The sequence below is a fragment of the Eptesicus fuscus genome, chromosome 18, assembly GCF_027574615.1.
Source record: "Eptesicus fuscus isolate TK198812 chromosome 18, DD_ASM_mEF_20220401, whole genome shotgun sequence".
In the NCBI taxonomy this organism is placed as follows: domain Eukaryota; kingdom Metazoa; phylum Chordata; class Mammalia; order Chiroptera; family Vespertilionidae; genus Eptesicus; species Eptesicus fuscus.
In genome coordinates this window covers 1,651,352-1,663,512 of record NC_072490.1, presented here as the reverse complement: position 1 = coordinate 1,663,512, position 12,161 = coordinate 1,651,352, and the positions used below count along the sequence as shown (strand labels likewise).

The window sequence follows — 12,161 nt, the reverse complement described above, 5'->3', positions numbered from 1 at the left end:
CCACCCGTCTAGGCGACATGCTGAGCCCGGGTGCATGGGAGAAGGCTCCCTGCCTCAGGGTCTGACAGCGGGCAGCACCGCCCAGGTGGGGAGCAGCTGGCGAAGGCACATCTAGAGAAGACGGGACGCGCAGAGGAGGGCATGGGGCGTCCGGTAACCCCAGGCAGACAGTCAGCTGCGCCCGCCCGAGGGCAGAGCCAGGATGGAGAAAAGCAGGCAGGAGGAAACCCCTTTCCGACAGAGAAAGAACTTGCCAACCGTGGAGCCATCTGCCCGGGAGGCCAAAACCCCTGGCCGCTGGGCCCTCCCGCCACGGCCGCGGCCTCGGGGCTGAGAGTAGGCCTGGGTCCGTCAGGGCCGGAGAGATGCCCACGGTGAACGGTGGGCAGACAAGCCGAGCACCTCGGAGGCCAGACCACGTCCCTGAGGAGGGGCCTCGGTGCGGGCCTGGCGCCGAGCCCTGTGCCCCCGAGTGGGGCTGCCAGTGGGAGCATCACGGCTCCTTCTTCCTCCGCCAACAGAGGGGGCGCTGGAGACCATGCAGTGCCTCCCGCTTCAGGCAAAGGGCTGAGGGCCCACCCGTCACTGCAGCCAGGGAGCGGCCGTCAGCACTGACTCAGTCCCTTCACGTGCATCGCCCCCCCTCTCCCTTGCTCAACTGTCCTACTTCCCGACCCTTCCGTCCTCACAGCCCTCCCCCTCCTCTGGCTACACTGGCGGGAGGCAGGCTGTGCGCAGTGATGGCATTCGGGTTGCGGGTCAGCTGGCTGGCGGAGGGCGAGGTCTCTCCTGTGAGGCCTTAGGGCTCCCAGCAGAGTCGGCCGCGCTGTAAAGCACCAGCAGGCAGATGCTGGGCTGTCAGGACGTGAGACACTCCAGCCTTTCATCCGCCCTCGTTTGCCTCACCTCTGCGAGGAGGCGGGAGCAGACTCTACTTTAAGGAACTTGGGGGTAAAGATCTGAGCGGTGTCTCCTACCCCCCCCACCCCCACCCCCTCTGGCTGTGAGGCCCTGAGGGCAGAGCCCCTTCGGGGCTCCTTCTGTTGATCCTTGCATTTCACCGGGACGGCACCGCCAGGCAGTGCTCAGAAAGGCCCTCCTGAACGCTGTGTATGGCCCAGCTTTCCCCGGAAAAGCCTCCTGCTTTTAAATGGAATTTAACTGTGGAATCCCTCACAACTGCCCCGTAGATGGGCGGTACAGGAACCCTTTTTGTCTACCTGTATCAGAATGTGCAGAATGCTGCACGGGTCTGACTAGCGGGAATTGCCTTCCCTCCCCGCTCCCAGCACCCAGCGCCTCGCTGCTCCTTCCAGCCCCTTGGGGACAGCGCCCGCCCAGCCTGTAGCTCTGCGGGCTCGGCTCCTCTGGGCGCACGGGCAGTCCCAGAGGGGACCCGGGGGTGAACCTTGCATGAGCTTGTGGACAGGCTGCTGAGGCTCTTTGATCTCCTCCACAGCCGGGGCCAAGAACTTCCCCCCCGGGGGGGGGGGGGTCCACCCTGGGCCCTGAGGGCAGCCCCGCCCTCCACAGGGGCAGCCACGCCTCGCTAGGCAGCTCTGGGTTTGATCCCAGGGTGACCTAGAGCTCCCTGGGGCTCCCAACATGCCTCCGTGTGACCCTCCTGTTGGGAAGGAGCAGGGGTCCCCGTTAGGGTCTCTCCGGAACCCTGGCCCCCGAGCAAAGAGGACAGGGAGCTCAGAGCAGCACTGCCTCCAGCCGGGCCCAGGGGCAGCACAGGGCAGTCAGGAGCATGCCCCCGCTCCGTCCTACAGGCCCAGCTGACCAGGCCACCGTGTAAGACACCGGGCGAGAGAGTGCCGGGCGGCAGACACTCACCAGAGGCCCAACCTGCAGGGAGGGAACCCCTGGGCAGGAGCCCTGAGCCCCTCCCTGGCCACAGGCAGGAGCCGAGGCCAGGCTCCCCTTCCTTCCCCAGCTGTGACGGCTTCCCTCTGTGCTGGGGCGTGGACACGGAGGGAGCCTGCAGAGGAGGAGTCTGAGCACGTCCGACGAGGCATCGACGCCAGGACCAGAATCACCGCTGCAGCCGCACGCCTGGTGCCGCCGGGAGTCTGGGCAGCAGTCCCACAGCCGATGGCCCACCAGCCCCAGCTTCCCCGGGGCGTCCAGACTTAGGGACACTGGCCCTGCCGTGGACACGCTGGTCTCAGCCACCATTTCACCATTTACAGCAGCGAGTCCCGGCAGGAGGGTGACTGAGACCGGGCAGACGGGCCGGCAAGAGCTGCACGCAGGCAGGCGGGCCGCCGAGTGTGAAACACCTCACAGAACAGCCCTGGCCGGCAGCTCAGCTGGTTAGTGTCGTCCCAATACGCCAAGGTTGCAGGCTCGAGCTCCAGACAGGGCGCGTACAGCAAGCAGCCACCAAACACATAACGAAGTGGGCAAGCCCGGGCTGGTGTGGCTCAGTGGAGAGAGCATCGGCCTGCAGACAAGGGTCCCAAGTTCGATTCCAGTCAAGGGCACGGATCTCGGTTGTAGGCTTGATCCCTGGCCGTGGTCTGGGTGTATGCGGGAGGCAACCAATCACTGTGTCTCTCTCACATCCATGTTTCTCTCTGTCTCTCTTACCCCTGCCACTCTCTCTCTGAAATCAATGGGACAATATCCTCAGATGAAGACTGAAAAAAAATAATGGAACAACAAATTGATGTTTCTCTCTGTCTCTGTCTCCCTCTCTCCCCCTTTCTTTCTCTCTAAAATCCTATATAATAAAAGATTAATATGCAAATCGAACAAACGGGGGGGGGGGGGGGAGGACTGGTCGATATGATGTGCACTGACCACCAGGGGGCAGACGCTCAATGCAGGAGCTGCCCCCTGGTGGTCAGTGTGCTCCCACAGGGGGAGCACCGCTGGGCCACAAGCCGGGCTCACGGATCGCAAGTGCAGCGGCCGTGGCGGGAGCCTCTCCCACCTCCGTGGCAGGGCTAAGGACCCCTCGGGGGATGTCTCCCCGGGGAGCAGGCCTAAGCCGGCAGTCGGACATCCCCCAAGCGGTCCCAGACTGCGAGAGGGCACAGGCGGGGCTGAGGAAACCCCCCCCCAGTACATGAATGTTGTGCACTAGGCCTCTAGTTAATAAATAAAAATTTAAAACAAACAAAAAAACGCCTAGCAGAATGCCTGCGAGGAAGCGGGCACCCAGTAATGGCCGTTACAGCTGCGCCAGAGCTTTGCCGACTGCTCCCACTCAGCCCCAACTTACTGTGCGTGGGCCATGGCTCCAGGAACAGGTTCTCCTGGCGGAGCCCCCACACGCCAGGTCTGTCCCTCCACCTCCATCAGCAACAGGGACGGGGCCCTGGCGGGTGCAGGACGGGGGGAGGAGAGGGGTTGACCGAAGGCCCAATCCTGCCCCAGCAGCCGGCTCCTTCCACAGACAGGGAGGGCTCCGCGAAGCAGAGCGACAGGCATGACCCAGGGACTCAAAGCTCTGCCTCGGAAGCTCAGACCCAAACAGTGCAGAGCAAGGAGGCCTTTAAAAACGGAACAGAAAAGCTACCCCTGGAGTGGTCTTTTCTTTTTGCTCCCAAACTCGCCCGAAGTCTGGCTCTATTTCTGTGGGCTCCAGCTCCTTCATGTCTGAAGCCCTCAACAAAGTCTTTGTGAAAAAGCTAGAATTTCTTGGCCAAAAGAATGAAATCAGCATCTGAATGGCTTCTATATATAATTCCGGTTTACAGGGAAAATGTGGGACAGAGGGACATCTGAAATGACGCCACAGGGGTACAACCCGCACAGTCCAGAACGTGGGAGACCGCAGGACAGAGGACTGAGTTCTCCGATCATAAACGGCCAGAGGGAAAAAGGAAGGGAAACCTATAGATTTAAAGAAACTCAAGAGCTGTTTCAAACAAATGCAATGCGTAGACCCCATATAGACACAATTCAAGCAAACCAACTGTAAAAGTAAATTCGTAAGATAATCAGAAAAACTGGACCCTGCCTGAATATTTGCTGAGGTTAAGAAGGGACCGTCACCCTGTGTAGCTGTGACTTGTGCTATGGTCATGACCGCACGAAGCCCTTATTCCTTAGACGTGCACCCTGAAAAGCTACTGAGGAAATGTTGGGGTGTCTGGAAGTTGCTTCCATAGGGGTGGGAAGTGAAGGTGAGAAGCTTGATCAGCCATGAGCTGATGTCGGCTGAGGCTGGGCAAGGGGAACAGAGGAGTTCACTGGCTTATTCTCTCCACTTTTATGTACATTCAACAATTTCCATAATAAAAGTTATTTTTAAAGATAGCCTCTCTCCCCCTAATGTCTGCATAACTTTTTCTTTGACTGGCAGCATCATACCAGGCTAATGCTGGGAACGGCTATAGTATCAAAGCACCCCTCTCTCCCCGGCAGAAGTGTTTGCCGGCTTTGGGGGAAAGTCTGACGTCATCACCATTCAGATGTCCCATCACTTTAGTACAAACCCAGCACACGCCCTCCGTGAGAATCCAGGAGCGTGATCTCTAAATGGTAACCACTCTCTCAACCCTGGCAACTGTGTCCTTTCAGTTTATCCTGACAAATTAGCCCCAGCTTTTTCTAGAGCTGACTGGTCGCTGATACAATGTAACGAGTCTAGCTAATCCTAGACCAGAGTCCCTATGTCTGACAAACCCATTGAGGTTTTTATTGAGATGTAATGGGAAAGGCCCACTTGAGAAAGGAGCTCTCGTGTGGTCCTCAGAGCAGCCTGGCCCCCTCCCAGCAAGTGACCGGCTTCTCCGGGCCGCTGCCTTTGGCTCAGGCTGTCCCCACGGCATATGGGCTGGGAGCGAGCGAGAGGCGGCCTTGGCGTTGCTCGCGGATTGTGAGGGGTGCTGAGGGGAAGGCTCCCCACCGGGTTGGCCCCGCGCTCCCGCACGTCCCGCACTCGGCCCCTTCTCTGCTCACTGCCCCTCTGCATGGACCACACTCCTCAGCCCATGTCCCTTCCTCTGCCTCTCGGAGCCCATTTCCCAGCGGCCCTGGGCTCGCCCTTCCTGGAAGCCTGGTCTGCACCGCCCTCTCCTCACGGGACGGCCCTGTCAGCCGGCCGTCGGCCTCCTCAGACACGGACCTGCCTGCAGCACCACGCGGGGCCGTCCAGGGTCGGGCTCATAAAGGCTCTTCGAAAGCTGCCTGGCCGGTCAGACTGTGAGGGGCGAGAGGACGGAGAGCGGCCCCTCCACAAGCCCGGCCCAGCCTTGCTCTGACACCGGCGCGTGCCCCTGGGCCGGCGGCTAAAGACCAGCGTGCCAAGTCAAACTCCGGGCCAGTCCCAGGCTGATGCAGAGGAGACAGGCTGCCCCTCGTCAACGTGGCGCTTTTGTGCAACTTTTTTGAAGGTGCTTTCTCGGGTTCGACCGTCTTGGACGGGCTGTGTGTCAGGGGGGGTGTGCAGGAGAAGTCCCATCAGCCGAGCACTGCACTGCATGTCAGGCGTCTGATGTCGATCAAACGTCCATAAAAAAATAAGGCAATGGCCCGGCGGGCGTGGCTCAGTGGGGTTGAGCGTCAACCTATGAACCAGGAGGTCATGGTTTGATTCCAGGTCAGGGCACATGCCTGGGTGGCAGGCTCGATCCCCAGTGGGGGGCATGTAGGAGGCAGCCGATCGAGGACTCTCTCTCATCAGTGATGTTCTCTCTCTCTCCCTCCCCCTTCCTCTCTGACATCAGTATGTATATACACGTCAATGGGGAGTGAACGAACCTCCGGGAGGTGCAGACACAGCAGCGCAGGCTTGGAGAGGGGCGATCAGCTCAGCCTTCCCGGCCGGCACCCCTTGGGAAAGACACAGCCTATATAACTGTTCACGTGACCCTGATTCCAGAGCGAGAGCCTCGCCTCGAGGGACTTTCTGGCGCCCAAAGTGCCGGCTCATCGTCGGGCAGACTGTGGGTGCCGAGGCAGCCCAGGGCTGTGAGGGCGCCACCCTTCACGGGACCCAGGCTGCGCTGCCCCCTCCCAGGGCCCGGCAGCTCAGGGGGAGGAGGAAAGGCTGATTCAGCCTGGGGTGGCGAGGGGTGACACGCCGACGGGAATGAGCAGGAATCCACCCTCCCAGACCTCGGTTCCATGCCCCTCGAGATTGGTAACGTGATCTCCCCCTCCCTGGTCCCCCACCTCTCTCTCCGAGGCTCCCAGCTGCCCCCAGATTCACAAGCTTGCCTGAGACGGTGCAATGCTCTTTCCTGAGGCCCGAAAGCACATGCCCAGGGCTTTTCCACCATCAAGGGGCCAATCTGTTCAGCATCTTCTCAGAACAGAACAGGCTAAATTTGGCATCGGGTACCTGAGACGCTCGTGGTGAGAGGAAGTGGAAGCTATTCTGATGCTGAAGGAGAGACGTGCCGTGAAGGTGCTGCGACAGGCTCAGAGCAGCTGGAAGAGCAAACCCCTGTCTCCTAAGGGTCTCAGTCCTGCGCTTTGGGGACAAAGAGCCAGCTCACCCCCGGAGTCTGACGGCCATAGGGACCTTCACACCACAGGCCCAAGTGTGAGCCTTGCCCACCGCCAGGAGCAAGATTACGTGACTGCTACGCCCAGCAGGAGCCCATGGTCCCCGAACCCCAGGAGTCTGAGGGTCTGCAGAACGCACGGGCCGGGTAGCAATGAAACACGGAACAGGAACATGCGCAGCAGACACCAGCCTCCTCCCGTCCCTCTGAGCTGCCCCAGCCTTTCCCAAGTGCCCGGTGCTGGCCCTGCAGCAGCAGATCAACCGGAGGGAGCAGCCTGCTGGGTTCCCAGAAGGGAACAGCTGGATCCCCACAGAGAGGACACCAAGGTGCTTTGCCACTCGGCTCTAGACGTGTTCCCGGAGAGGGAGAGCTGTCAAAGCCCGCGGAGCCTCGCGCACGCCGAACCTCACACAGAGCTCAGCACGCAGCAGAGTGCACAGTGCATGCGGTGCTGCGAGCCGAGTGCCATCCGACTGCATGATGGGGAGAGCCCAGCCCGTGCGAAACGGGCAAACCCCCTCCGAGAGGGACTGGGGCTGGCCTCTCTGCGCCAGGCTTCGGGCCACTCGGAGCCTCTCATTGCTGTTCGTTGTCTAAGAAACGACTTCGGGAGAAATAATCGCTCCACAGGCACAGCTGGGCAGCTGGAGAGTCAAAAATTGCGTTCCCTCCCGGTCTGCGTGCTGCCACACAGAAACGCCAAAGCAACATCAGCAGCAGACTCCCCTGGAGCCGGAAGCGCGAGCACACGCACACGCACACGCACACGCACACACACACACACACACACACACACCCCGCTTTTGCTGCTCCCCAGGGCTATCTGGCGTAAAGATAACACCTTCCATTTTATCCTGTCATCTCTCGGTGGCTTTCCGGAGTTTTCCATGATTTTACTAGAGGTTGGCATTCCCTCCCACTGCATTCACTGCCCTCGATGGTGTTTGTAGGACCTGGTTGGCACATTTTCAACAAACTGGTTTCACGGTTGGCATCTGATCAGCTGTGTTCTGCTCAAAGCAATCTACGTCGGTTCGGCGCTGCCCTGGTCTGAGGTGGCGAGCTAAGTCGTAAGACAACAGAAACGTATTTGGTGCTCGGTGACTCAGGAGCACTCTTGCTTCACCCCAGACGTGTTTCACGGATGCCTGGTGACAGCACCCGACCCTGTCAGTGCTGCTGAGCCCAAATAAGTGCCTTCTGGTGTCCAGGGGCATTTCCCCCTCCTCCAGTGACGACGGTAGCCACTCAATGCCCAAGGAAAGCGCATGACCAAGTTCATGGTCCAACTATTTCCATATCCCTCGCCCCTCCAGCGACACTCATCCTCCCAGAGAGCCACTCCCATCCTGCTCCTTCCTCACCCACACAATGGACACCTGCAGACACCAGCAGGCAGGGAGGCCGGCTCCATCCGCTGCTCCCGGTGCGGAGGACCGGGCTGCTGTTACATAAGCCCCTCCTGAGCCCGACGTTGGGGGGAAGCAAATTTGGGGTTCCTGACGAAGTCACGGTCTGCAGGCCCCGACTGACCCCGCGCTCACCACCCGGCCTCGCAGGGCGCGGGCGCGGCGGGAAAGGGAGGACGCTTCCCGCGACCACCCGGCTCGCGCCCACGGAGCTGGGTTCCAAGTGTGGCCGGAAGTCCGACCTCACCATCTGGACTAGATCGTGGGGTCACGGGCCCCGGCCCCTCCCAGACCCCCGGGCGCCGTGACACGCGCTTACCTGCCCGGGCCTGGGCCGGGTCCGGGGCCCGGTGGTCCCGCGGCCGCCCGCGCAGCGCCCGCCGCGGGGAGCTGTCCGCCGCCGGCCGGTGCTGAAGGCGGCTTCCCTGCACCGGGGCCCGGGCCGGGGCCGGGACCGGGGCCGCCGGGAGGCACTGGCCCTTCGCCGGCGCCGCCCTCCAGGCTGGCCTCGTTGCCCATGGCGAGCGGCGGGCGGGCGGGTCGGGGTCGCTCTGAGCCCGGGCCGGCGGCTCCCGGGCGGCTGCTCACGCTCTCGGCGCCGCCGCCGCCATCTCCCTGCTCGGCTCGCGCCGCCGCCCGCCCTGCGCATGCGCACGCGCGCCCCTGCCCCGCGCACGCGCCTCCCTCCCGTCCCCGCGCGCGCTCACGCCGGCTCGGAGGGCGCGCGTCCCGGCGCCCGCGGCGGGGTCGCTGGGAAACGGGTTTCGGCGTCGGCGCATGCGCCCTCCGAGGCCGACGCGGCCGGCGAGCGCCCCCCGAAGCCCCGCGGGAGGTGGCGGGACCATCCATCCCAGCGAACGGGGATGGCGGGGCACAGACCCTGAGGCGGGAGTGCGGGGCCTGGGGCTCTTCTTGGGGTACCCTCGTGTCCCAGCTGGCAGCTTCGTGAGGACCGTGTGGGCTCGAGGGATGTGTAGGGGAGGCAAGGTCATGGAAGGACGGAGGTAGAGGAGGCTGCGTGAGGGGCCGGTGGTGAGGGTGTCCACGGCCACGGGAGGGAAGACCATCCAGATGGCGCTAGGAACCATCGGGACCCACGCTGAGGCCTCGTCCCGGCACAGGAGCCTCGGGAAGTGACCCTGGAAAAGGTGGAGGGTGCGCCTGGCTGGCCTGGGGCCAGGTGGAAGGGGACGGTGACCTTGACCTTGGCGGTGGGGAAGAGGAGCCGATCTTAGAGGCCTGCAGCCCGGCCCCGGGGGCTGTCTGGCCGGGAGGCTGCCTCCGCACCAGCCTGAGAGCTCCAATGACTTCCCGTCACCTCACGTTGCAGGCGGCAGTGTTGGCACCCGACCCCGATGGTCCGCCTCCGGGCTTCTCACACCAGCCTGTGGGCTCCTGAGGGAGAACAGTTCCTGGAAGATTCAGATGAGATCCCACACTCGCCCTGGCGTCATGCGTCATGGCTGCGTAGAACCTGAGTAAACTTGGGCCCCGTTACAGACCAGGCAGTGCTCCTGCGACGAGGGGACCCAGCGGGAGGCTGCGTTCCAGCCCGGCCTGGAGGGACCCGGGGACCCTGCAGGCCGGGCTGATGGCCAGGCCTTACCTGGCTTTCCCCATGTGCTCCCAGCTTCGGTGCGGCCCGGACGTGCGGCCGCCGGGGAGAGAAGAGCCCCCGCCTGCGTCGGGATGGCCCTCGCTGTGCCTCCTCCTCTGGAGTGGCTGGTGACGCCGTGTGCACATCCACATCTCAGCCCTGCCACTTCCCACCTGGGACCCTGGCGACTGATGTCGGCTCCCCAAGCCTCATTTCCTAGCCTGCAAACTCATGACATTCCCCCCCGGACACGGGGGCTGGGAGGGTGGCATGGCTGATGTGGGTAAAGGACCAGGGTCTGGCATACAGATGACCAGCTTTGTTATTCGTTGTCTCTCTGGTGGGTGATCTTGGACTTGGGGGTTTAGGGCCACACCTTTTCTCCTGAGGAAGAACATGCACACAGCCACTACGGGCAGCCTTGACCTGACCTTGGCCCAGCCCAGACTCCTCTGGCTTCATAGACGCCCGTCAGTGTGGGTGGGGCTACTTGGAAGGGGGGGTGGGGGGTGTTTTCTGTTTCCTGAGAAGCCACGGAGCCACGGCTTCCCGTAGGTTTAAACCAGCACGCCGCTGGTTCCCATGGGTAATGAGCTCTACCCAGCCAGGGGGCCTGGGGAGGGGCCCTCCTCGGAGTGGATTCCCGGCTGTTAGCAGACGTCCAGGGTCTCAGCCGCCTTGGTGACCAAGGACATAGCACAGTGGGGCCCAGAGGTGTGGGTTAGCGGTGCCCTGCCTTCTTTCCACTTCCTCCGCAAAGCACCCCGGGAACATGCCCGCCCTGTCCCTGTCCACCCGCTGCATTCGGCCCAGGAACTCCTGCTGGCCAGGGATGGTGCTGGCCTCGGGTTATCTGGGGCTCTCATCAAGCCTCCCAATTTTACTCACTATTCCAGGGGTTACCTGCTTCCTCTTGGCCTAGAGTAGGGGCTCCCCAAGCCAGGACCATGTCTGACTCATTGCATTCCCTGGGGTGTCCTTCAGCATGGCCCCGGGGACTGGCGGGGGGCTGGGTTCTCCGTATGGATGGACACCCCTCCACTCCCTGCTCTGGTCTGGGCTCTCAAACACCCGCAGACGACCAGAGGGAAAACGGAATCCGCAAGAAGATGGGATCAGAGAGCCATCAGGTCGGGGAAGCGCTCACGCCCGGGATTTGTGCAACGACTGGTGATTGGAAGGCAGATCTCGGGCGGGTGCAGAGATGCAGGGCCCCCAGAGCTGCACCTGGATGCCCGCCGGGCCATGGGCCAGGCAACGTGTAGGGGCACCCGCAGACGGCGAGGGGGCAGCGTGCCGAGCCGGGGCGTTCCTGCCTCCCCACACAGTCCAGTTCGCCCTGGGCTGCTGCGCAGCGTGGTGACCTGCAGCGGGAGGACCAGGCTCCAAGGATGCTGCGGCCACGGGACGAAGAGGAATGGCGAGCTTTGCAGGCGGGAAGAGGAGGCAGAGCGGAGGTGGGGCAGAATGAGGAAGGCTCACAGGACAGCTCTGGATGATGGGTGCTATGGGCTTCGGACTCTCCCAGGCCAGCTGGGAGCTGGAGAGCTGGCCCCTTCCCCAGGGCCCCAATATATATATTTATTGATTTCAGAAAGGAAGGGAGAGAGAGCTAGGAACATCCACGATGAGAGAGAATCATTGATCGGCTGCCTCCTGCACGTCCCTGACTGGGAATCGAACCGTGACCTCCTGGTTCAGAGATTGAGGCTCAATCACTACGCCCCGCGGGCCGGGCCGGGCCTCTTTTTGTGGTCGTGCTGCTGGGACCTGCCTCACCTGTCTCTGAGGAGCAGCTCAGGAGCTCGGCACCCTGTCCTCACGCCTCCTCGGGTCGGAGGGGCAGGACCGAAGGGGATAAAGAAGCCAAAGAATCGGAGGGCTTCGCTCCTGGCCACACTGTGTCCGCACGGCCCACCAGCAGGGGCACGAAGGCAGCCTCGCAAGCCTCGGGCCGGTGTGAGGCCACAAACAAGGGCCCAATCTTTGTCCTGCTCAGCAGCTCCCCCTACCCGCCCCCGCCCCCCCCGCTGGCCTGGACCACCTCACTAGGGGCCTCAGCTGGCCCAGGCCCTGGGTGGAACAGGAAAAGGGGAGGAAGCTGAAGGCATGGCATTGGCTTGATGCCTGGTCTGAGTTCCGTTTCTGTTGCGATGTGAAGATCTTTACTTGCATTATGTGGGGGAAATAGTGAAAAAAAATCATCAGAAATGTTGACTAGCAGCCTCACGCGGCCGCCCACCACTGCTCCCAGGAGCGCTAATGGAGGCCCCCTGCTGTTTGAGTGGTGTGCTGCCACGCTTGTTATGACAAGAAAAAATCACGGAGCCACGGTTCCTCCGAGTCGTAAGCATCCAAGTCAAAACACGCTGCTTCCCTTGGCCCCGCGCTTCCCGACAGGCCCCCCGGCTGGCTTTGCCTCTCTCCCCGCGGGTACTCATCCCCCTCAGGCCTCCAGCTCCCACTCAGCCCAGGCCCAGTGAAGACTGGGACCTGCCTGCAAGGAGCTGTTTGCAGGAGAGACAGGGACACAAACTGCTCCCCACAGACTAGAAAATGCTGCCTCAACCCCTATCGCATCCTCCCCACGAGGACCCCGGCTCCCATGGGGTTCCTCCACCTCCTCTGCTCCATGGATGGGGAGTGAGAGTGTGGGGAGCAGGCCCAGTAGAAAGCCATGCCCTT

At 62.3% G+C, this 12,161-nt stretch overlaps 1 protein-coding gene and 1 long non-coding RNA gene across 2 annotated transcripts in view; one reads left to right on the top strand and one right to left on the bottom strand.

Moving 5' to 3' along the window:
• BSN (bassoon presynaptic cytomatrix protein) overlaps nucleotides 1-8,398 on the bottom strand; it is a 59,223-nt gene extending 50,825 nt beyond the window's left edge. Inside the window, 1 exon segment of the mRNA XM_054729784.1 lies at nucleotides 8,191-8,398. Within this exon segment, the coding sequence (XP_054585759.1) occupies nucleotides 8,191-8,398 (208 nt within the window).
• A 261-nt stretch (nucleotides 8,399-8,659) lies between these two features.
• LOC114228185 (uncharacterized) lies at nucleotides 8,660-9,801 on the top strand. The gene is made up of 2 exons (XR_003614297.2): nucleotides 8,660-9,034; nucleotides 9,210-9,801. It is a non-coding gene; the product is annotated as an uncharacterized LOC114228185 (long non-coding RNA).
• The last annotated feature ends 2,360 nt before the right edge of the window (nucleotides 9,802-12,161 follow it).